The sequence below is a fragment of the Staurois parvus genome, unplaced genomic scaffold (genome assembly GCF_062004578.1).
Source record: "Staurois parvus isolate SC_StPar_1 unplaced genomic scaffold, SC_StPar_1.0 ptg000014l, whole genome shotgun sequence".
Lineage (NCBI taxonomy): Eukaryota > Metazoa > Chordata > Amphibia > Anura > Ranidae > Staurois > Staurois parvus.
Window position 1 is genome coordinate 16359584 of NW_028317810.1, and position 26353 is coordinate 16385936.

Genomic DNA, 26353 nt, shown 5'->3' on the forward strand with positions numbered 1-26353 from the left:
ACTTCCCTTGTTTAACCCAGCTACTATAGAGGAAGTTAAAATAAAAATAGTAAAGCGAGTGCTTTACAAATATATATAATGTTAAGCCGCTAGCAAAAAGGGAAAACCTCTAAAATCCTCCAACATGTAATCAAAAATGTAGCTCTGCATTTCTGATTACACTATAGAGGAAGTTGCAAAACTTTTCTCTAAAGCCCACCTAACCACCTGCCCCCTGGACCCTGTCCCCTAACAAATACTATGGTCACCCTCTGGCTCTATCCTTCATTCATTAACTCATATCTACAATCTCTCCCTTTCTATTGGCATCTTCCCAAACTCTCTAAAACATGCGCTAGTCACCCCCGTACTTAAAAAAGGCCTCATTGGACCCCACTAGTCTTAGCAACCCAAGACCCATCTCCTTACTCCCTTTTGCCTCCAAACTCCTTGAACGTCTAGTCTACAACCGGCTGAGCTGCCACCCAGCGGCGGACTGACCATTTGGAAACTCGGGCACTGCCCGAGGGCCTGGGGTCAGTAGGGGGCACCATGAGATGCCTCTGGTACCTTTTTCATAGGCTTTTTTGAGTTTGGGAAAGGATACAGGGGCTCCATAATCCCCTATTGCCCAGGGGCCCCATGAGTTGTCAGTCCGCCCCTGCTGCCACCTTATTGAGAATAACCTCCTCAATCCCCTTCAGTCTGGATTTCGCCCACAACACTCCACAGAAACTGTTCTCCTAAAACTCACAAATGACTTGCTAACTGCTAAAACTAATGATCACTATTCCGTACTCTTACTCTTGGACCTTTCTGCTGCCTTTGACACAGTTGACCACCCCCTCCACTTCAAAAAATTCTATTTACTTGGTCTCCATGACTGTACTCTCCGTTGGTTCGAATTTTACCTATTTCACTGCACCTTCAGTGTCACTTACAACTCTACCTCCTCCTCTCCTACTCCTCTTACTGTCGGGGTCCCACAAGATTCTGTCCTTGGACCTTTCCTATTCTCAATCTACACCTCTTCCTTGGGTCAACTGATAGCTTCCCATGGTTTCCAATACCATTTCTATGCTGATGACACACAAATCTATCTCTCTACTCCTCAACTCACACCATCAGTTTCCTCACGTATCACTGATTTACTAACAGACATATCAGACTGAATGTCACACCACTTCCTAAAACTCAATCTATCCAAAACTGAGCTCATAATATTTCCACCCCCATGTGCCTCTTCCCCTGATTTCACAGTCAGGATCAATAGCACCACTATCAATCCATCCTTTCATGCCAGGGTGCTAGGGGTAATCCTTGATTCTGAACTATAATTTCAGGCCCACATCCAATCCCAGTCTTCTAAATCATGCCGCCTCAACAACCCTAACATCTCCACAATATGCCGCTTTTTAACCAATGATACCACAAAGCTCCTAATTCACTCCCTAGTTATCTCTCACCTCAACTACTGCAACTCCCTCCTCATTGGGAGGGGGCAGGGAGAGCGAGGGAGAGGGGGAGAGAGGGGGGCAGTTAGAGAGAGAGAGGGCAGGGAGAGGGGTGGGCATGGAAAGAGGGGGTCAGGAAGAGAGGGGGCAGGGAGAGAGAAGGAGAGAGAGAGGGGGGCAGGGAGAGAGGTGGCAGATAGAGAGGGGGGAGGGAGAGAGTGAGCGAGGGGGCAGGGAGAGAGAGGGGGTAAGGGGGAAAGGGGGGCAGGGAGACAGGGGGCAAGGAGACAAAGATAGAGAGGGGGAGAGAAAGGGGTGGGGGGCAGGGAGAGAGAGAGAAAGAGAGAAGGGGCAGGGACAGAGAGATAGAGGGGAGCAGAAGGAGGGAGAGAGAGGAGGCAGGGAGAGAGAGGGGGGAAGGGAGAGAGGGGGCAGATAAAGAGGGGGGCAGGAAGAGAGGGGGCAGGGAGAGAGAGGGAGAGAGAGAGGGGGGCAGGGAGACAGTGAGTGAGGGGGAAGAAAGAAAGAAAGAGAGAGGGGGCGGAACTAAAGGGGGGCAGGGAGATGGGGGGCAGGGAGAGAGAGGGAGAGAAGGGGGCAGCGAGAGAGAGATAGAGAGGAGGGCAGGGAGAGAGATAGGGGGCACGGGGGAGAGAGAGGGGGGCAGGGAGAGAGAGACGGGGCCAGGGAGAGAGAGACGGAGGGGCAGGGAGAGAGAGAGGGGCAGGGAGAGGGGGCAGGGAGAGAGAGAGGGGGCAGGGAGAGAGAGACGGGGGACAGGGAGAGAGAGAGGGGGTAGGGCAAGCAAACATGGTACAGTGGCTCTCTCAAGTCCAGTTTAGTGTTCCTTGGTTGATGGTAAAATGAGAGCTACCAAATCTGCTTGAAATCTCTTTTTTATCGGACCTCAAGGTGGGTGTTGACAGAGACCATCTGATCAATCATCTAGTTTAAAGAATGGGTGCTGCGAAGTCACCACATTTATTACCAAGTCCAATATAGTATTCTTATTTCTGAATACCTACCATTTACAGTCTGCTACCATGCATTATTGTCCAGCATGAAATTAGCTTCAAAATGGACATATATATGACAGGTCTTATCAAAACATTGCTTTTTGCTCAAGGAACCCCTAGCAACCTCTGGAGGAACCTTAGGGTTTCACGGAACTCTGGTTGAGAAACCCTGCCCTAGAGACTGAGTCTGTGGGCTGCTGCCACCCACCCCTCTGGTGCTTGAGAGTCAGCTGATTGTGCAGGAAAAAGGGGGTACCAGCTGGTATCCTAAAAAGCTTGTCCATTCTATGCTGTGCCAAAGGACCTTTCTCAGATTACTGAAATAAGTGTGTGCCTTTCATCTGCTTCCACTAACCCAAGTGTCCTCAGTTGTTCTTTTTGGATCACTCCACTCTTTCCAAATCCCTATCCAAGTTATCCCAAAAATAAAAACTTCAAAAAGAAAACCCCTGGACTGTTTACTGAGCCAAAAAGTTATTGTGTTTGTGTGCCTAGCTGTGAGGAAAAGACCCAGGGGACCTATCTTACTGCTGGCTCCTATGTAGACACTGCTACATATATATACAATAGATATTCCCCTGCCACTTTCAAATTCTTTGCCTATGGGGAAGGTGAGTACCCTCAGCCGTTTGCAACAGCTTTGAATATTCACATTACACATCCCAGAAGGCTGCAGGTCAGTAAATGCCAAAGTACTATGAAATTTTGCATCTGCATAGATTTCAGCTATGCAGTAGCAAAATCTTGCAAAACTTTGCCAGGAAGGGGTAGGCAGTGAATCGAAAAAGTCCAAATAATGTTTAGCTTACCTTTTATCTTAAAAGATACATGTGAATTGTGTAACTGACCTATGGATCTCTTGTACATCAAATTCAGACAGTTTTACTATCATTCACTCTATCTAAACAAATACCAAAAAGTAAATATATCTGTCTCAAAATGGTAAAAAACTGTAACACCTCTTAAAACTCTAACATGCATATACTGACACTTCCTTGTTGTGTTTACAATTGATTCTCTCTACCCCTGCCTCTGGCATTTTCCTATTAGCCAAAAACCAGGTTGAACTAAGAGGAAGGGGTGATAGCTGGTGATAGCTGGAAGGGACAGGCCATCTCTCCACACTGTCAAGATATGCTGAAATGTTGAAATTTACATAACAGAGTATTCCACGATTTGGGGTACATCAGTTGCTCAAGAAAACATCTAAAGGCACTGCTAGGTGCTTCTCTGTTGCAGCGGTGACTTGTCCATTCATTATCTATTAACATGAAATGCCCACACTGACAACTTTACTACTTTCAACTGTGTACTTTGATATGTATCAACCACAGCATAAGGGTACATTATAATAAACATGTAATTTAACAAGTATGACTGAAACCAGAATCCCTTTGCAGTGCTGAGTGAAGTATCTCCAGTTTTACTAATCGGAAGCCTATTCAGCCCCCAGCCATAAAGATTGAGCTCAGGGTCCTACTTAGGCTTCCTGCCTCTGACTAGTACCTAACCTTGACTCTGAGTTTCTGAATAATGCAGAACTTTGCCAACAATTGTCACGTACCTAGTTTGAGGCCGGAGTGCTGAGAGGGCTCCCTTTGTGGCTGAGTGCGGATCACCCTTGGAGGTAGGGACAGGAGATGCCTGGCCCAAAGAAGTATGGGTTGCCAGCTGTAGGAACCTGAAGAGCTGAGATGATGATCAACTCAAACCTCTGGATTCCTTTCTTTCCAGAGGGGGCTGGCCACTCGAGGATGGCATTCACCTTCTGGAGTTCATTGCAATTCCGTCTATGGATATGATTAGGCCCAAGAATTGAATGGAAACCTTTTCAAAATCGCACTTTTATGCCTTAGCATATAGTCTGTGTTCTCTGAGAGTAGGTAGAACTCTTTTTATGTGTATTCTGTGGAGTTCTAAGGTGGCAGAAAAGATGAGGATATCATCTAGGTAGATGATCATAAAGTTGCCCAAGAACTCTCAGAAGATATCATTCACAAAGTGCTGGAACGTAGCCGGGACATTGCACAGACCGAATGGTATAATAAGGTATTCAAAGTGCCTGAAACAGGTTCGGAAAGACGTTTTCCATTCATCCCCCTTATGGATGCTAACTAGATTGTAGGCACCCTGAAAATCCAACTTGGTAAAGATTCAAACCGTTCGGAACCTCTGAAGGAGCTCAGGGATGAGAGGGAGTGGATAACAATTTTTTTATGGTGATTTTGTTAGGCTCCTATAGTCTACACAGGGTCTCAAGGTGTGATCCTTCTTCTCAACAAAGAAGATTCTGGCACCAGCAGGGGGTAAATATGGATGAGTAAATCCCTTTTCCAGGTTCTCATTGACATATTGCCATAAAGCTTCAAGCTCTATCTCGGATAGGGGGAATATGGGCCCAAAAGGGATCTAGCGCCAGGGAGCAATTCAATTTGGCAGTCATAAGGCAGATGAGGTGGAAGAATATCAGCCTTCTTCTTGTTGAAAACATCCAGAAACTCATAATATACAGGTGAAACATTCTGACTGGCACTAGGTACAGGCAGGATGGTGAAACAGCTTATAGAGTTTCTGGGTTCAGGAGTGAAACAGTGCTGCAGACAATAAGTGGATGTTAAAGAGAGCTCTCTTTTGTTCCAATTAATCTGTTTGTTATGGGCCCATAGCCACAGGATTCCCAGAATGACAGGAAGCATTGGCAAATATAGTACATCAAAGCAGATGAATTCCTGGTGACCTAAGTCTGTCACAGTAAAAATAGGTACAGTCTTAGCTCGAGCTAAGCATAGAACCATCAGCCAAATGAGCCTCCATCCTTTGTCTCTTAGTGTTGAAAGATATCCTAAGTTTCTTTGCAAGTGACATGTCCAGAAAACAGTTGCATGCACCAGAGTCAGTTATTGCCAGGACATTGACCTCCCCTTCCACCACCAGTAACAAGGCAGGAAGAATTAGGTGAGTCGGGGGAGATCTGGAAGTAGGCAGGACTACATGGAGAAGACTTACTGGACCTCACAGGACAGATACAAAGGAAGTGTCCAGCTCACCCACAGAACAGGCAAAGATTGGCTTGCTAGTGGCGTAGTCTTTCATTGGGGGTTAGTGCTGAGCGAAACAGACCAATCTTCATGGGTTCCCTTTCAGAGGCAGCTGTGATGGAGAATGCAGACACAGGTGTAGAAACAGGTGGAACTTTGGGCAGCATCTAAGTAGGCCTATAAGATTGTGTTCTTTTTGACCGTTGGTTTGACAGGCCTCTGTTGAGTTGGATAGTGGGGGTCTCCAATTGGGTCCAACTCATGTTTCAGGGTTTCAGACAGTCCCAACCGGTATTGACATCTGAGAGCAGCCTCATTCCACCCTGTATCTGAGGACCATTTTCAAAAGTCCACAATATAGTCCTCTATGGGAAGCCTGCCCTGCTGTAAGGTATGAAGGGCATCTTCTGCGGTGGCCGTGCATTGAGGGTCATTGTAGCCATAGTGCCATGGCTTCAAAGAATGCAGCAACAGAGTTAAGAACAGGATTCTTCTGTTCCAGTAGGTTGTGAGCCAAAGACTAAAGCTCATCAGACAATAGAGAGATAAACCCCACTTTCACAGTGTTTAGGGAGAAGGTCCTTGTTTGGAGGGCCAAGTATAACAAGCAGGCATTCTTGAAGGCTCTGAACCAGCACCCTTGGTTCTGCAGGTGGAATTACCACAGTAGGAGCAGAGGCTGCGCGCCCATGGGTTGGTAAGGCAGATGCTATGGTTGCAGAAGGTGGACCTTGATTCAAAGGAGCTGTGGATACAGTTAGGTTTTGTAGGCAGCCCTCCAGCTGGAAGTATCCATTCTGCAGGCTCCTCACTGCTTGGGTAAGGGCTGTAACTTGGCAAAAAGAGTCAAGTGGGGAAGCACCATTGTTGGCCTCAGACAGGCTGTCTGGATGATATTGTCATGTACCTGGTCAGAGGCTGGAGTGCTGAGAGGGCTTCCCTGTGGCTGAGGGTGTAACACCCCTAGAAGTAGGGACAGTAGATGCTCGGCCCCAAGAAGCACAGGCTGTAACTTGCTGGAAGAAAGCCTTGATCAGGGAAGCACCTCTGTCGACCTCAGACATGTTGGCTGGATGATACTGTCACGTACCTGGTCAAAGGCTGAGAGGGCTCCCTGGAGGTAGGGACAGGAGATGCCTGGCTCAAAGAAGCACAGGTTGCCAGCTGTAGGAGCCTGAAGAGCTGAGATGATGATTACCTTAAGATGTCAGGACCAGCAGGAGTGACTGTAGAACAGGTGTTCCTCAGAAGTGGCAGGCGGTACTTGACAGCAGGCAGGCAGGAAGCACAGAAGGCTAATCAGAAGCAGGAGCCATAAGCAAAATTAAGAACAGGCCGAGGTCAATCACAGGTGATCAGGCAGAAGCAAGGTCAGGAGGATAAGCCAGGGTCATACACAGATAATCAGGCAGTAGTAGAGTCAGTAGAACAAGCCAGGGGTCAGAGCCAGGAGAAGGGACAAGACAAGTCAAAGGCAATCCAGGTTGGCAACAGGAAGCCCAATAACACCAATACAGGAGAACAGGAACACAGAGGGCTGGCGATCATCCAGCAACTAGTGATCAGAGCTGCTGTCCTTTTAAAGGCAAATGGGCGCCAGAATCTATTATGTACTGTGCGCGCCACTGTGCATGTGCACCCACCGATTCACACATTTGCACACTCACCTGTACCAATGCACACAGGAGCGTACAACCTGCAGCCATGCTGGGTATTGGCAATACTGCCAGTTTTTCTTTGGTTAGTCCCCTGACAACTATATTAATCAACTTGAAAATATTGCCAATCTATCAGCTACCATGCACCTCAGCCCACAAAGTGATACCACCAGATGTGATACCACCGGATCTTCCGGTAAAGAACAGACAGGCAAACAATGACTAATTGCATTTACATGTATGTTTTATATTGCATCTTTAGTTGATTTCCATGCTATTGTCTAAACATACCCCCTGTACAGAAATTACATTTTCCAGACTATTTCTTTTTGGAATATCCTCAATAAAATGTGTGAAACCAAATATATCCAGTAGATCAGCAGTCAATACTAATAAGAAAATACAGGCTCTTGATAATAAAGAAAACCACTGACACCTAGTTCATTTTTTAAGAAACATATGTCAAAAGTAGGGCATGGAACAAAACAAAACAAAAAAAGGGAAAATCCAGCTATTGAAGCAAGCAGCATTTTGAAATCATCATAGTTGGCAGAGAGCACTGGAATAAGTTACATGGTCTTATCTTACTCTTCAGTGATGCTTTCCAGGCATGTTTCACATGTGCAAGTTTGTCATTTGTAAGGAAAAGGCTAAAAAGTGCATTTGTCTAGACTTGCAGCATTCACATATGTACAATCATTACTGATGATTAGCAAATGGCAAGGAAAAATATGAGCAACATTGAAATATCAAAAGTTGGTTGATTTCTAAATGCAGCTGCATTGTTGTTGCAGTTGCTATTGTTAAACTAAAAGGTTTTTTTTACCTTGAAAGATGAACATCAAGCAAACCACTGCTACATACACTATTGATATACACACATACACACATATGAACTTTGTATCTGTCAGGGAATGTGTAATTTATCCATCCAGTCCTAGGATTTAAAAATCCCCTCCAGCCAGAAGAGGCAGGTTAGTAACTTCAGTTATACAGTACTACTAATTCACCTATCTGCCCCCAGCCTGTCACTGACCAGTAAGTCCTCATGCACACTGGACATTTTTACAGCTGTTGTTTTTGGCTTTTGGCTTTTTTTGTACAGCTTGTAAACTCCCCAGCATGTGTCCATGCAAGCATAGGCTTCACTCAGCGTTTTTGACAGAGGCATTTTTTGACTGGAAAAGAACTCAGAACTAGTGGGTTTTCTGAGTTCTTTTGCTGTAAAAACACTGTAAAGCTGGTAAATGTGGCAAAACATGGCAAATCAGCCTTTTTGTGCATTTTTTTTTAGCCAAAAATGTTTTTTTTGCTTAACAAATGCTAAAAAACACAAACACAGAAAAATGCGAAAAAACGCTGCTAAATGCTAATGCAAAAACATTTAAAAAATGCGGAAAAACAAGCATTATTAATGTGACTTGATACAGCTAACGCTACTGGCATTTATAAAACGCCCAGTGTGCATGAGGACTAAAAGTGCAACAACACACTGATGATCTGCTCCCTCTCCACCTGCCAGTAACTCCGTTGTCAGCACATGTGCATCCAGCACAACTAATTGGATCCTAGGTCTGCCCTTCCCTCTCTTATGCAGGCCATAGATGGGTCAAAAATCGGCCGATTTTTCGGCCGAAAATAAAATCGTCCAATTTTCAGATCGTTAGTGGGTTAATAGGTCGGGCGTTTTTTGGTATTTTGGCAGATTTTTTTTATCGGTAAAGTTTGAAAAAAATCGTCCGTTTTTTGCCGATCGGCCGATTTTCGTGGCATTGATGGGCAAATCGGCTGATCTTTTTACCGATAAAAAATCTGCGCATGAGCAGTGACCTGCAAGAGGAAGACAAAAAGAAGAAGAAGAGGATGAAGAAGAAGAGGAAGAAGAAGAAGAGGAAGAAAAAGAGGAAGAAGAAGAGGAAGAAGAAGAGGAGAAGAAGAGGAAGAAGAAGAAGAGGATGAAGAAGAAGCAGAAGAGGATGAAAAAGAAGAGGATGAAGAAGAAGAGGATGAAGAAGAAGAGGAAGAAGAAGAAGAGGATGAAGAAGAAGAGGAAGAAGAAGAGGATGAAGAAGAAGAAGAGGATGAAGAAGAAGAAGAATTCCAGTCCGGCAAAAAGTGTCCCTGCAGAGAGCTCTGCTATTTCTTTGACAGTTCTTTGAGATTTATAGCGGCTGCAACAATGTATCTATGTGTTTCCGAATAAAAACATCTGTATCTGAAATGGATACAAATAGATACAATGTTGCAGCCTCCATAAATGTCAAAGAACTGTGAAAGAAATAGCGGAGCTCTCTGCAGAGACACTTTTTGCCAGCTGTAGACGGGATGAAAATTGGCCGATTTTTTTTACCGTTCCTGGTAACGTCGGCCGATTGAACGACCGATTTTTTTCTTTTTTTAAACAAAAATCGGCGGTTTTCTCCCCATCTATGGCCAATAGACAATGTATTACTTTATTTAAGACAGAAAAGAAATGACAGGTTCTGTCATAAATGTATACTGTATTCAAAGCCCAAAAATGTTGCATTAGTACTATGGAGTATGCCAGGGCACTCTACTGGGTAAAATCCTCTAGTTGTCTGTAATATGGTGCTTTGCAAACATCTAGATGACCAATGATTCTCAACTCCACCCACTAATGTCTCTTTACAGTGCAATTACATATGTCCCATATCATTCAGATACAAATTATTATGTATGCCTTGCCCTATCTTCACAGCAGTCTACGTGAAACATTACATAGTTGTTTAGACCTGATGAAGAAAGGCTGCAAAAGCACAGGAGTTTTATCAGGATGCTGTTCTATCTAGAAATCCCTGTCAAGTTTAGCTACAAGGGAACATAGGAAGATACACCTCAATGTAATTTAAATATAATGTGTTAAATGAAAGCTGTCCTTGGAAAGCTGGGAAAATTATTTTTTTTTTACCATTTTCCACCAACTGCTCTTTAATCATAATTTTAAACTGTACTTACTCACACAATGGACTTACCAATCCACCACATATGCTGAAGGAAGCAAGTGAGCCATGATGGCGGAGAACAGTACCGCTATAGTAACAATTCCTGTCAGTATCTTCAGTATTTAGAGACTCCCTCTTCTCCCTCCTTCTTTCCTCCACCACAAATCCTGGAGATAAAAAGCGATTATCCCTCTTCAGTAGTAAATACAATTCCCTCCCAAAGGCAAAGATCTTTATTTTCAGCTTTCTGCTACCGTTGACTGATTGCTGTGAAGAACTAGTGGGCTTGTCCTGAGGAGAATTTGAAAGTGATGATGGGTCTGATAAACTTGGAGGAGATGTATTTATGTTATTTGTTCCAGAAAACCAAGGAAATGGAGAAAAGTGATAAAACTCATGAGAACCATGCTCATACAATTGCTCTTCTTCTTGATCCATTTGCTGGTAAAGGAAAGTTGGGGTAGATGAAGAGGATACAGATCGTACCTCTCTTGAACTGACAGCCTGGTTATTTGGTAAAGACAGATCTTCAGTACTGTGGTTTCTATAAGATTCAGAAATTTCCAGTACCACAACATTCTTTCCTCCTTGTTGTACATGTTCCTGAGAGCCCCAGACTGTTGGAAATACCACCTCTGATTCCTCATCCCATTGGAAGGGCAAGACCAGACCTCAAATATAATAAAAAGAAACCATGTAATTTAAAAGTTAATGTACATGCTCAGATAAAAATAAAACAAAATAAATAGAAATTCAAAAGAAACATAAATATCTATGAAGATGGTGAGTGTCTAAACCTGTTAATAAAGATCTTTTATTACTCTGCTTCCCATAATACAACACACAGTGCAATCTATTTAAAAACTGTTAAATATATAAAACTATATAAAAAATTAAGATTTACTACCATAGTAAATATAAATAAAAATGTTAATTTTGCCTAAGAAAATTTCTTCCTAAAAAATAGCAGCGCACTTACTGACATGTGACTGTCTCTAGACCCTCCTGTACCTTGAGCCTTGTAGCTGTGGATCTGCAGTGTGAGAGTATCTAAGGTACTGCTGCCTCTGACAGCTAAGTGCTCAAGTATTGCTATTACTGTGCTGCTCACAGCTATTCCTGCTTGCAAGGAAGCTGTTCTAGAAGAACTGATGTGCAAAGATCTCCCTGATTCTGGTTTGTTCATTCTGTGGATCTCTTTGTTCTCCGGTTCCTCTACTTCTTCTTGATCATTAAGCCAGCAATCATCAAATCACCAGTCGTTAGAGGAGCAGCTGGGACTTGAGGAACCAAAGCCCTCCTCCTGTACCAAGATAGCCACCTCCACACAGAGACACTGGGTTTGTTTTACTAAAGGCAAATAGGATGTTACTTTGCAGGGGAATTTTCCCCATAGCTTAGTGAATGAGGTGAAGCTCTGTTGGCTTTCATCATGCAATCATGTAAAAGCAAAAAGCTGTTGTTTTTTTAATATAGTCCCTTTGCACGCAATTGTGTATTGCTTTTAACTTGAGATTTCACTGTATTCACTAAGTTTTAGGGAAAATGCCCTTGCAAATGCAATTTTCTTTGCAAAGTGAACAGTCTATTTGCCTTTAGTACATCAACCCCAGCACCATAAATCTTTAATGGGGGGAAAAGATGAGCAACCTACAGGCAATACTAGTAACTAGTCTTTTGCCCTATGTTTGCTTTTTTTTGTCACAAAGTCCACATTAATGGTTTCTGGGTTGGATTTGGTGGTCGTATTGTATTGTTTTTAACTTTAGATTTCACAGTATTCACTACATTATAGAGAAAATTCCCTTGCAAATACACATTCTTTTGCAAAATGAACAGTCTATTTGTCTTTAGTACATCAACCCCAGCAACATAAATCTTTAATGGGGGAAAAGATGAGCAACCTACAGGCAATACTAGTAACTAGCCATTTGCCCTATGTTTGCCTTTTTTGGCATAACTTCAACATTACAGGTCTTTAGGTTGGATTTGTTAGTTGTATTCTGTGAGGCTGGAAAAAAAGAACAATTGACATGCAATACCAAAACCCACAGTGATTCTTTATAGATAATCTCATAACTGATATGACAACATTAAACTTGAACCTGCATTGATGTTGTGTTATCACACTTTATTGCATTAAGTGCTCTGCTTTCCCCTACTGAACAAGTCTAAATGTTATTTAATTCTCGTATGGTATATTAGTAAGTTACTTTTCTAGGAGATATATAGGTTCACATACACAGAGTGGTCTCATCAGAAATCCAAGTGGATCTTACAGGATGGTAAAAGCAAGTACAAAAAAGGACCATCCAGGGTATGTTCCTATTATCCACTGATTGTTCTCTGAAAAGGTATCTTGAACCCAATGGCACAACATGTAAGGTTCATTACCCATGAACTCTCCCCAACCCTGAGAAAGATCAGAATGCACAACCCAATACTAATATTTTTACAAAAGCATTGGATGCTTCTTTAGATTCAGCTCCTGGGTGCGCCTCACATTTCACTGAAAACATGTTTTGTGTATTTCTAAAATAAAAAGTAATCAGGTAATACAACAAACAATCAATACCAAAAATGATGGGAATGATGGGATACTATACCTAAAATGCACTATATTGCCAAAAGTATTGGGACACCCCTCAAAATCATCGGATTCAGGTGTTCCAATTACTTCCATGGCCACAGGTGTATAACATCAAGCCACCAAAGATCCATTATCTCCTGCGCTCAAGGACTCAGATCAAACAGGCGTTAGTGACAAGCAGTGTGTTGTGTATTCATCCGCTGGTGATCAGAGGTTGTGCAGCTCTATCATGAAGCTGGGGAAGCTTAATAAAACTGTAGAGGAAGATGAAAGAAAGAGCACACAAACCTTGCGCATTACCTCAATAAATAATGACTAATTTTATTAATAAGGAAATATACTCACAAAATGATTGTATAACAGGCATAAGTAACCATAATCCAAACAGGGTTACAGGTAAATCAAAAAGGGGGGGGATGAAGCCTAATGCATTTTGAAGGGTGCTCCCTTCTTCATCAGAGCTGGGTTTGGCAGATAGAAACTTCAGTATGGCAGATCTCCCATGGCAAGGAGATATTCAGCCACTGAGTGTCAGTATTACAGCAGTTCAGCCTGTTTAGTGAGCCTTCACCCCCCCCCCCTTTTTGATTTACCTGTAACCCTGTTTGGATTATGGTTACTTATGCCTGTTATACAATCATTTTGTGAGTATATTTCCTTATTAATAAAATTAGTCATTATTTATTGAGGTAATGCACAAGGTTTGTGCGCTCTTTCTTTCATCTTCCTCTACAGTATATCATCAAGCACCTAGGCATGCAGACTGCTTCTATAAACATTTGTGAAAGAATGGCTCACTCTCAGGAGCTCAGTGAATTCAAGCGTGGTTCAACAACAGCAACTCAGCCATGAAGTGGTAGACCAGAGCAGAGCAGAGAAAGAGTAGGATCAGCACATGCAGAAGCTCACAGAGTGCAGAAGTCACCAACTGTCTGCAGAGTCAATCATTGAAGACCTCCAAACTTCATGTGACCTTCAGATTAGCACAACAGTGCGTAGAGAGCTTCATGAAATGGCTTTCTATGGCCGAGCAGCTGCATCCAAGCCTTACATCAAAAAGTGCAATGCAAAGTGTTGGATGCAGTGGCGTAAAGCAAGTCACCACTGGACTATAGAGCAGTGGAGATGTGTTCTCTGGAGTGACAAATCATGCTTCTCTGTCTGGAAATCCGATTGATGTGTCTGGGTTTGGCAATTGCCAGGAGAACGGTACTTGCCTGACTGCATTGTGCCAAGTGTAAAGTTTGGTTGAGGGGGATACTATGGTTTGGGGTTGTTTTTTTTAGGGGTTAGGCTTGGACTCTTAGTTCCAGTGAAGGGAAGTCTTAAGGCATCTGCATACCAAGACATTTTGGACAATTTCATGTTCCCAACTTTGTGGGAACAGTTTGGGGATGGCCCTTTCCTGTTCCAACATGACTGCACACCAGTGAAGAAAGCAAGGTCCATAAAGACATGGGTGAGTGCGTTTGGGGTGGAGGAACTTGACTGTCCTGCACCTCAACCCGATAGAACACCTTTTGGATGAATTAGAGTGGGGGCTGCAAGCCAGGCCTTTTTGTCCGACATCAGTGCCTGACCTCACAAATGCGCTTCTGGAAGAATGGTCAAACATTCCCATAGACACACTCCTAAACCTTGTGGACAGCCTATCCAGAAGAGTTGAAACTGTTATAGCTGTAAAGGGTGGGTCAACTCAATATTGAACCCTATGGACTAAGACTGGGATTCCATTAAAGTTCAAGTGCGTGTAAAGGCAGGTGTCCCAAAACTTTTGGCAATATAGTGTATATCTGCACCTTCAGTGCAGTTGGAATTATAAAGTAGTCCCCTTTCCTAGCACCCCTCATAGTCTTAAATTCACAAATGCACTCTGTAATCCAAGTAATTCCTATAGAGCCATTCATTCCAATTGAACTTCTGAGTACAAACTCGTACTCAGAAGCTACATAGGAATAAATAGAGAGTGAAGACTGCATGTGCAGACCCGGCCAGGAACATATTGACAAGCAGCTGTGCAATGCAATCGCTATTTCTCACTAAAACATAGGGAAATGTGCATGTATTTAAGATATTTTGATGAGTGTTGGTATTGTTGAATAAGAAATATAATAAAGTGTTACTAAACCCACAACAGTAAAATCAGTCTGTATATGCAGCAAAGCATGCTTGTTATACTCGCTTTGGAACCTAAGTGCTTAATCCTCTGCATTGTTAAAAAGGCTGTTTAATCCTGACTTCTCTGATCCTCCCCTTCTTGTATTGTCCCCAAATCATCTGCTGATAGAACAGAGCTCTAGGGGTCACCCTGCACATGCTCAATTTAGTGTGCATGGCTAGACAGGTTTTTTTTTTCTATGGGAGGGTGGGTCCATGTGATCAGCTCAGGGCCAACCAGAACTGTCCACACAGAGGGTCAGAGGTCTTGCAGCCTCATAGGGCAGTCAGACCAGAATGAAAACTCCTCCTACAAGCTTTAACCAGTGCTCAACTGGACACTGATAGTCACAAGACTGCTATATACTGCTGATGAGAAAAGGTATTTATCAGTTTATATTTACTAAAATGATTGTATTTCCATGTTGTGTGTACTGTGGGAGACTGGATATAGAGAATGCAGGGTCCTGGGTTTATTAACACTTTAATGAAAATAGGTCAATCTAAACCAGCCTTTCTCATCCTTTTTACCCCAGAGGAATCCTTAAAATAATGTTCAGGTCTTGAGGAATCCCTACTAAAAAAAAATTAATTGGACATGAGTGGGACAAATGCCCTTTACACTGATGGCCAGTAGGAAAAATGCCCCTCTTACAGACAGCTAAAAAAGATAATTGGTGTCATGCAGTTGGCTCTACCACCTGGCTTTGGCCCCAGAACTATGCAGGCACCATCAGATTATTTCTGCACATTCACCAGCTATCTACTAACATTTGCTGTTTTAAAAGTACATCCTTGGATTTAACATTTTGCGTTTGACAGTTCTATGTGGAAAAAAATCAAAATCTTGGATTTTTACATATTTTATACTTCTTTGGATGTTTCAGAAAACTAGATAGTGAGTTAAAGCCAACCTATAGGAATTTTTAGTTATGCACTTTTGAGGAGTATTTATTTACCACAGGTATTTACAACATATATAGTGCACATAATATACCCAGAAATTTACATATATTGCAAGTTCACACAGAATGTTTTGTTTCTTTTAAATGTATGTTGTTAATAAAAGCTTTAAAATGGAGTTCCAGTCAGTTTTGTGTTTATTAAAAGTCTTTTAATAAACACACCTGTCCCAGGGTCCAGCAATGTGCTCACCTGTGTTGCCCTTCTCTCCCTCCTCTCCATAGTGCTGGTATCCCAACTGTGGGCACCAGGCTGTGACAGCTTGTGGATTCACAGCTGGGTGCCCGCTGCGCATGCGTGAGTAGCATTGTGCATCCTGATTGGTCCAGCAGTCTTCTGGGACCTGTGAAGTGTTCCAAAGACTGTTCGAAGGAGGGGGCCGAACTTCCGGCTCACTTCGCTGAGGTGAACTGAGCAGGAAGTGGGTGCAGGTACCTGTCAAAACTAGGTATCCGCTCCCCTCCAAAAAGTGCCAAATATGGCAGTGGAAGGGGGAGGAGACAAACAAGCAGAGCTTCCACTTTTGGGTGGATTTCCACTATAATAACACACCACATACATTCTGCAGGTACCTTATCACAGATTTACTGGTACTTAATGAAAGTTTTAGTTTTTTGTTAAATTTGCGTACGAGAATCCTGTAAACTATAACATCTTCCTTTATTTTGTAGCAGATATGTTACTTTCTTTCTTCTATATATTGACAACATAAAAAACACATTTATTTTAATAGTTTAAATTTGAATGAGAAAATGGCTGAAGTGTTATAGTGAATATATACCTTAAAACAAAATCTGAAAATTAGAGAAAAAATTCAAATCCCTAAGCCTATGCTTGGCTCTGTGGAACATACAGTGGCAAGGTACACATACTCTAAAATTAACATTATAATAAACTATTTTGTTTCCCATATATTGGTAGATCACTGCAACATTTTTACAATACAATATTTAAAAATCTTCAAGCTTTTTGCATGCATTCAGTGCTCCTTCAGAGACTGATTACCAATAGCATTGTTCGAGCCTAGACATCAGACAATTAGGTATCCTCAAGCTTTCCTATTGAACGTTAATATATAAACTTTAAGCTTATACATATTAGTTCATTTTAATGCCAGCCTAAAATCCAAATGTTTTTGCGAATAAATGACTAGACTAAAATGATGTTAAATTTGCGTACGAGAATCCAGAAGTCAGCGATTGCAACATAACTGCATGTCTTAACATAGGTACATATCAAATGGCTGTTTTTCCTATGATCATTTGTGACCTTCAGTCAAGTAGACATCTAAGGTGATAAAAGTTGTGCACCCATGCTCCTGAAAGTACAGGTCACAAACAGATTTTGCTTGCATTGTATAACTACATGGATACACCAACAAACCAAATAAATCTTCCTTGCTTCTTATGGATCCTGCTGTGAACACATAACCTACGAGGGTAATTTAAGTCAAACCGGGACTTTTCATTTTACAGGTATAAAAAGGGATGCTAGTGTGGTGGTACTACATACAGTAGTAAGTGGCAATTGTGTTCTATTACTGATAGGCGGCACACATGTTGTGAGCAAGTCCAGAGATTGTTAATCAAGATGCCAGTCAACAGTGTTAGTGTGTGCATGGACAGCATATGGTGATGATGTTTCTTGTAAAAGAAGGTGTAAAATCTACAGATATCTACAGACGACTTCAAGCACAGTACGGTGATGAGATGCTCAGCCGCATTAAGACATTTGAATGGTGGAAACATTTCAAAGATGGTCGTACATCTGTCAGTGACAATCGTGGCCGTGGTGGTTCCCAGCTCACAGCAGTCATTCCTGTGAACATTCAGCATGGGGAATGCCTGATCCTGGATAATCGATGCATAACCTGTTGTGAAATTGCATGCAAGACAAATCTTTCTGTGGGAACAGTGAACACAATCATGACAGGGTGAAGCAGGCTGTCCTAGGATGGTTCAGGCGTACTGACAAATCTTTCTAGGACAAAGCTTTCCAGGCATTAGTTAAATGCTGGGATAATTGTATAAATGTAGCAGGGGAGTATGCTGAAAAAAAATGCAGTTTCCACACCTCAAAATTTGTTCTATTATATAAACTGAAAAGTCCCAGCTTGACTTGAACACCCTTCATAGATAAATGTAGCAGGATGCAGAATGATGACGTTATCAAGCCATGCTTGCAATGAAACCAGACACATTCAGGATGGTTACTCAAAAATTCTAACTGCTTAATTCAAAATCTCATCATGAAATCTGTTATGGGAACACACTAATGGTAACTTTGCCCAGGGCCTATGATACTTTAAACTAACTGCAGGTAATCTGTATTAACTTATGGCCACCAGAAGGACGATTGAGCCACTGATTAGATGGTGTGAATTGCATTACTATAACCACTTTAGTTCTCATATCCATTGAAACCACTACTCATAAAACAACAGTTGCTGATATCAGGCCGGACTGTGGACAGTGGGAGTAGACAATCTCTTGCCATCAATGAGAGTAAAGAATGCCCCATCGTTGGTGTCAGTAGGAGGATTAGTGCCTATGGTTGCCACCTCATCCCTTTAAAACGGAACACAATTACACAGGTTCTGAGGCCAATTTAATTCAGATAAGGCACTAGATGAGTTTAGCTGCCACCTTAATCAGCCACAGAACCTGTGTAATTAATACGTGTTTGGTTTTAAAGGAATGAGGTGGCAACCCTAATAGTGCCCCATCATTGATATCAGTGGGAGGAATAGTACCCCATCATTGGTGTCAGTGGTAAGATTAGTGCCCCATTGTTGGGGTCAGTGGTAGGAATAGCGCCCAATTGTTGATATCAGTGACAGGAATCATGCCCTATTGTTGGTGTAGAAGGAATAGTTCCTTGTATCAGTAGGAGAAATAGTGTCCCAAGGGCCCGATAAAAGCAATAAAAGGGCGACATCCGGCCCCCAGACTGCAGTTTGGAGACCACTGATCTACACTATAAGGGACCTGATTATACTGAACCGCTAATATCAGAAAACTGATATTTATAGTACATATAGTATGTTTTGACAAATAGCCTACAAAAGAACTTAAAAGTAATTCTTGAATCCACATTTGTTATTGGTTACTAAAAAACAGTTTACCAATATCGTATTCCAGATCACAACCACTTAATTGAACAATAAAAACATAAAGTAACATATTGCTGTTAAAATGTACGTGCAGTTCCATATGAGATTTAGATATTATATCCAAGCAACCACAAATCAAAAAAAAGAAAATGTATTTAAACTTTCAAATTCAAAGTAGTGCATTTAAAGAGAAGCTAGTTTTTTAAAGTTTTTTTAAGCTGTACTCGAATGTGATCAGCTACTGTACATGCTAGAGTATTAAAATCCACTTATGTGTGTATAGTCTAGAAATATACACTGTGTGTAACTATAGACATAGTTTGGACCCGGGGTGGACTGACCATTTGGAAACTCGGGCACTGCCTGAGGGCCCGGGGTCAGTAGGGGGCCCCATGAGATGCCCTGGTACCTTTTTCATAGGCTCTTTTTAGTTTGGGCAAGGACTCAGGGGCCCCATGATCCCCTATTGCCCGGGGGCCCCATGAGTTGTCAGTCCGCCCCTGGTTTGGACTGTGCTTCCTGCAGAGTAGGGGTATTAATTATGTCTGCACTTTGACATGCCCATAGACATTGGGTTTGATTTACTAGAGGCAGATAGGCTGTTCACTTTGTAAGGGAATTCTACTGACTTTCACCATCTAATCATGTGTTAGCAAAAATACTTTTTTCTTTCCTTGCCTGTGATTGGGCATTCTTTCCAAAGTGCATTTTCATTGCATCAACTTACCTAGAGGAAAATTCTCTTGCAAAGTGAACGGCCTTTTTGCCTGTAGTATATCACCCCTACTACATGAAAAGAATGCTCATCTACCACTTTCTTTGCAAATAACTGGCATGCTTATGGTCTGGAGATGAAAATGGCTATATATCCAGTTATTTAAGTGTAATACAGAAGACACCATCCTTTTGTGGAGTGCATCTGTATTTCTGTGTGGCTCTCAAATGACTGATTCTATAGCCTCTAAATGATCAGTACCTTCCTATTACATTTGGCCATTACCACGGGTGGCCTACTTTGCGGCTGATTGGCCTGTGAGTTGTCAAGAAAGAAAAGTCTCTGCCAGCCAGGTCTACAAGTGCATAGTCAAGTTTGCTATTTTTCTCTTAAGACTGACCGAAAGCAATAGGCTCTATGGGTCTGATTCTTCTAAGTGTGATATGAGGTGGAATTCAGTGAACAAATCTGTGCTCACTTTAGACATCCAATCAAAGGCAAGGGAACTCAATTTGTTTTAAATTTCCCTGCACATGATTGAATGTTTGTATGCAATTCCCACTCAGTAACTCAGATCCTCTGTAGCTAACCACATGGATCTCAGCAGCTGTTCAGCCGGAAGACTGACTACACCTCCTGATTTACAGAAGCCCCTAGAGGAAGAATTTTACATATACATATATATATATATATAAATATATATATATATTGCATTATTGGAATTAACCAACCACAAGCATGTAAAATGTCACATCAAAATGTTGGAATAGTAAATAAATAGCAGATATGTATTCACTAAAATATGCTATAGGTTTACTTTCTTAAGTCGACAAGGCAGTAATATTTAGCAACCAATTAAAGTTCACTTTCAAGAAGTCATTTCAATATGAATGTGACTTTGAATGATTGCTAGAGGTTATTGCACATTGCACATTAGCCCACCAAGATTTGAACATCACCTAAGCAACTTTCAGTCTACTACTGGCGATAGATAAGTATAACTCTCAAATTTGTTATTCATCACTTTAAAACTTGACACCTTTATAAATGTTTAATAAAATCAGCAGGGGTTTCATTCATTATTTAATTGAGAAAATACTCATTCCAACAAAGCTAGCAGACCTGTGTGTCATTTGCCTTCAGCAAAACCCCTGTATGGTCATGCCTATCTGGAAATCTGAACATTCACAGAGTTTAATTTGTTGTAATAATGGTTAGATGATACATTCTACAACTGGTTTAAAGAACTTGGCAACAATTACAGGGCATTTTCAGAAGTTACAGTATGAAAAATATAGTTAGCATAAAATATAACAAAAGAAATGTAAAATAAATATAAATACTATAGCAATAAATCTTTTTAAGACTAGCAAGGAATTTAACAGAGTTCTAAGAATTTCTCTAGTTTGTGTTAGGTACACTTGACCCTGACATATATCTCTTTCAACATCAAACAGTTCCCAGTCTGCAAGTAATAGTGATGCTGCCAGCACAAACGCTACTGTACCTACTTTAAAAGACACACATCACAAAAAAATGCAGGGTCATTATGTAAACATAAAAGAAATTAAGATGATCTTAAGCAATGAATGATCCATATTTCAGGCTCTAGATCTTCAGTTGTCTATATGGGAATACAGGATGCAGTTGCAGTAGACAAGAGTACACAAACTGACACCAAACACAAGCTTTGAACCTACCTGTGCAGATCTTACATGACAGGATACACAAGAACAGATAGACAAAGCAGCAGTTGCAGTGCAGTCCCATCCCTTTTCCTTGCCCCATCCACTTAATGGTCTAAACACATGGAGCAGACGCTGAAAATGCCTTAAATCTGCCAATGTGTGTTGCTTGCTTTCCCTAGTTTTTTTTCCAGCAAAGTTAGTGAATCACTGCCCAGGGAACAACTTTGCTTTTTTTTTTTTTTCCACCGTCGCCTGTGTGGATTTATTGAAGGGGGGCAAAAAAGGGAAAATTATGACTTTGGGATCAAATATTGCTTCAGCAGTGAAAGACTGTTTTTTAAGTGTTATTGGTGCAAATAAGATCCCTTTATGAGTACAATCAAGCATGAGCTTCTTACTAAAAGGAGCCCACTGGATTGGGAGGCAGATGAAAGTCAAAGAGTTTCTGTGCAGGAAGGGAGAAATATAAAGCAGCTGCAAAGCAGACAAAAGAGGGAAAGAGATCAGATCTCCCTTGCACTCACACACATGCACATGCTGTTCTGAATACTGCACACATTATCTCTGCCTCACACAGCTATAAGAGCAGCAGGAGGGGAGGAGAAGAAGTAGGGAGAGAGCTGTAACTAACTAGGTGGCTATACAAGCGTAGACATTCACAGAGGAGGGGGGCTCTCCTTTGCCAATGAAAGCTGATTGGCTGCTAGCTATGAATTATTTGCATAAACTGCACGTGAAAGAGAAGCAGGTAAGGGGAACTGGCATGCTTGATGCATGTAACTCTACAAGTCTACCATACAATAGTAAAAGATTATTCAATACTACAATATTTACTTGATGTTTTCTTGAGTATCTCATCTAAAATGTTACATCAGCTGGAGGTCTCCAATAATAGATGTTCATATTTAAGTTGATGAATCCTATCTAGAAGATGGGTGCAGAAAATACAAATTTGATTAGGCACATGTACATTTTAAGGCACTATAATTGCTTGAGCTGTTTGTATGAAGAATTCAAAGTATGGATATTTTATTAAAAGTTACATTGGTCTGGCTTGAACCAATGTAACCATGTATATACCATACCTGACCAATGCTCCTATAAGCTGGAAATTATTATTATACAGTATTTATATGGCGCCAAAGGGTTTGCTCAGCGCTGTACAATATTAGGGGGACAGAACAAGAGACAAGACAGTGACAATTCAATACACAAGGGGTTCGAGGGCCCTGCTCTTTCGAGCTTGCAATCTAGGAGATCACTGGAGTAGACAACCCTACTTCAGCTATGTTCACTTGCTTCCAGGTTCTGTGCTGAGCGGCTGGCCTGATGCATTGGGAACACAAGGTTGGACACTCAGCATTCAAAGGATGCTTTGCATTTTCTGAATGAATGCAAAGCATTCCCTGATTGGATGAGGTGGAAAGACGGGGCTGTGATGTCACACTGTTCACCTCATCCAACCAGAGAATGCTTTGCACTCATTCAGAAAATGTAAAGCACCTAAATGGCACCCCTGTCAAATGGCTGACCTCCTGTATTCACAATGCATCAGGCAGGCTGCTCAGCATAGGACCAGGGGCGGATTGACCATTTGGAAACTCGGGCACTGCCCGAGGGCCCAGGGTCAGTTGGAGGCCCCATGAGATGCCCCTGGTACCTTTTTCATAGGCTTTTTGAGTTTGGGCAAGGACACAGGGGTCCCATGATCCCCTATTGCCCGGGGCCCCATGAGTTGTCAGTCCGCCCCTGCATAGGACTCAAAAGTAAGTGGAGCTTTCAGTGACATCAACTAGGTATGGTATATACATGCATATATTGGTCCAATCTGCACCTATATAAAAACATACAATGTCTGGAATTCATCTTCAAGCGCACTGTAAGGAATCCCAGTAAAGGGGTGAGTTAGAGCTCTTCTTCACCACTTTCTGACAGATACTCCTTTCACACTATGACTGGTTAGAGTTTGGTATTGAGTGTGATCCACACATTATAGTGGCCTCATAAGGTATTTGTTACTGGGGAACTGATATCCATTTAAATGTTTTGCACTTTCTGAATGAAAGCAAAGCGTTCTCTGATTTATTAAGGTGGAGAGACGGGGCAGTGATATCAGTTTATCGTGAACCTCCTGGACCATGTAAGAGCCAATTCCAGTGATATTTCCACACACAAATGCCAGCATGCCCTATACAGGCCTATTTAGTAGTACCCATTTAAAATGAAATTTTGGGAAGTACCCTGCTTTTACAGTGGAAGTTCAGGTAAACATTATTTTTGCTACAGCTGCACCCATAAATAATCAGTAGTAAAATATGCCTCATGTCCTGCTGGCTAATGGATCCTGTGGAAATCTCTCCATTGATGCCTGATCCTCTTCCCAGCACTTAACTTCCAACTTGTGATACTTGACAGCGTCTGATTTAACATTGCAGTACATTGATATATACTGTATATAAACCTGCCCTAATAAGAACCACAATAGATAATCAAATCATAAATGAGATGTAAAACATATAGCAGCTGAACACAAAAACCCTGATACTAGGCAATCAACAATAAATACATAAAAGTGCAGCGCTTAAAAAGTTATAAATAATCATAAGAAAACACTGAAAAATGTGTAAAAAAAAATAGTCCATCCAAAAATAAAGTCCAAGAGGCTGTGATGAAACAAAAGAAAACCAAGGACAGTTGTCGTGTCACCAACCACTACTACAGAAGGCTTACCAAAAAGGCATGGCCCCCTGTTAAGAGTGGTCAATTACGCTTTGCTAAACAATCCAGAAAGCCGGTCACTCAAATCCTCCTCCAAATCATCAAAACAGCAGATAAGGATCTTCCAAACAATTGACCTTAATTAGGGTAGCTAAACCATTCAGGATAAGACTTGGTCTCATAGTGGAAAACATGCAAAGAAAGAACTCTCCACATAGTGTAAAACCATAATCACAACATTTATTTAAAGTATGGTTGCAACCATCATTAGGCATTGATTGTCAAAAAAATAAAAATTTTCTAATTTCCAAAATGGCCACCGGCCATTGGTGCATGCACAGTAGCATGTGTGCGTGGCTACACCCTACGCATTTCGTCACAGGTAATGTCATCAGTTATTAGTAACTTTTTAAGTGCTGAAACTTTTATGTATTTATTGCAGTACATTGACGAAGGTCCCAATGGGCACTTGTGCCTCTCTGCCCTCTTCTCCATTGCGGGGGAGATGATCCTGACAATCCTCTGCCTCTCTTTCATTCACATAATGTGTTGTATTCTTTGAAAGCAATGCAAGGATTTTGTCAATGAAGGAGAGGAAAGAAAGGGGTGGGCACCCATTGGGATCTTCTTCAATGCTCTGAAATAATAGATCTGAAGGTATTAACTCCCGAAGCAGTGGACGTTTAACACTGTGAAGTGGACCTATCCTAACCCTCTTACTGAGTTTATTGATCATGTAAAAACTTGTTATACTTTAATAAGCAGCCTGGTGTCTATTTTTTCCATCCCACAAAGAGTCATGGATTCTGTCCTGAAATGAAATGCTAGCCCACTGAGACCATTGGGGGTCCCTAATTGCCTTTAAGGGGTTCTTTATAGAGAATTAGGCAATCCATAAACCATGATTTCACACAAATATGATAGATCACATTTTTCTACTGAGAACTAAGCATAATGTAGGGCTCTATGAATATACATTGACTGTTTAATTGCAAAATAAGTGCATGGCATGATTGTAAAGAACCTGTTACCGCCATCAGGGTGCTTTTTATCAACATGTCAGCACTTTTAGAACAAGAAAACTATTTCTGTTCAAACTAAATTTCAGAGGCAAATCAGACAGAGAACAAGAGAAGATATTAAATGAAGAACTCTCAGTTCCATTTTTTGGTACTCTGTCTCTCAGGGGACAAAGTATAATATGGTACTGTCTCACGTCTCTGCTTTCTTTGTAAGCCTAGCTATGGGGTTGGACAGAGCACCCCCCATACTTCTCCTAACCATTCCCCTCACCCCACTGCTACCTAGCAGGGAGTGTGCTAAGAGATGGCTGCTTGGAAACTGGTGCTTGACTCAACACAAAACACTTGCCCAACACAAGTAGGGGCATGAGGAACCTAATGATTGTATGGGGTTCTTCTGAAGCTAGGATCTAAAGTCATGGCATGGAGTTTCTAGCTTGAACATCCAGAACCTAAAGAACTAATATTCTCAGCAAATGTTTACGTTACCCATAATTTATAGCTGCTTATTACCTAATTTCCAGAATGGGGTTTCTAGCTCTCCTAAGAACTTCAATGGCAAAGAAAGTATGGGTCCCTGCATTCTATTTTGTCTTTCCCATCAAATGAAGTAAAAAATAAAAGTCCCAACATGCAAATTTTCTCTTTGACGTACAATAGTGACAGCCTGATCACCTGCCAGACATCCATCTGAAGATGAACTCAAAAAGCTATGCCAACTCAGCAGAAGACTGAGGCTATATAGGTAATTTTATTATCTTTCTATTATGTAATTTAACCATGTATTGACAATGGCAGTGACTTCAGTTACAGCACACTTAAATCAACATGCTGCTAAAAACATGATTGTCAGCAAACATTACCAAGAATTAAAAAATGTCTATGTGTTCCTGGCCTAAAGATTGCCATGTGCAGACTGCACTTTCTATTATTTTAATTTTAACAGCCAAATTTTAAGGGGATCATACTACGTTTTTACCTTTTTGTACTCCATAGTTGGGTAACATAGTTCCTGTTTTCTGATTGGTGCTTGATTACTGCTCCAGTTAGATAAAGGTCTGGCTTTCCCTTTGGATCTAGGCAGAACATGTAGGGGGAGACTGGTCTTTACCCCTGAGGAAAAGAAGAAAACCATATGGTTCAAGAAGTGAGAGATGTAATGGACATTGCAGTAGTTTGCTATAGCTCAGTAGTGTTGGAAAGGAATGCTTTTAATTGTGGAATGACCTGTAAAGTGTGCACTTCGTTACATAACATAAAATTGAAAGCAAACTGAGCTG

General features: G+C 41.5%; 1 protein-coding gene across 1 annotated transcript in view; it reads right to left on the bottom strand.

The window, feature by feature from the left end:
- ADAMTS19 (ADAM metallopeptidase with thrombospondin type 1 motif 19) overlaps window positions 1–21834 on the bottom strand; it is a 275226-nt gene extending 253392 nt beyond the window's left edge. The window contains exons 1-2 of the mRNA XM_089677700.1: window positions 21346–21834; window positions 10139–10779 (exon numbers count right to left, since the gene is read on the bottom strand). Coding sequence (XP_089533826.1) covers window positions 10139–10779; window positions 21346–21433 — 729 coding nt within the window. The 5' untranslated portion in view covers window positions 21434–21834. The remainder of the gene's footprint in view (window positions 1–10138; window positions 10780–21345) is intronic.
- Window positions 21835–26353: the final 4519 nt, after the last annotated feature.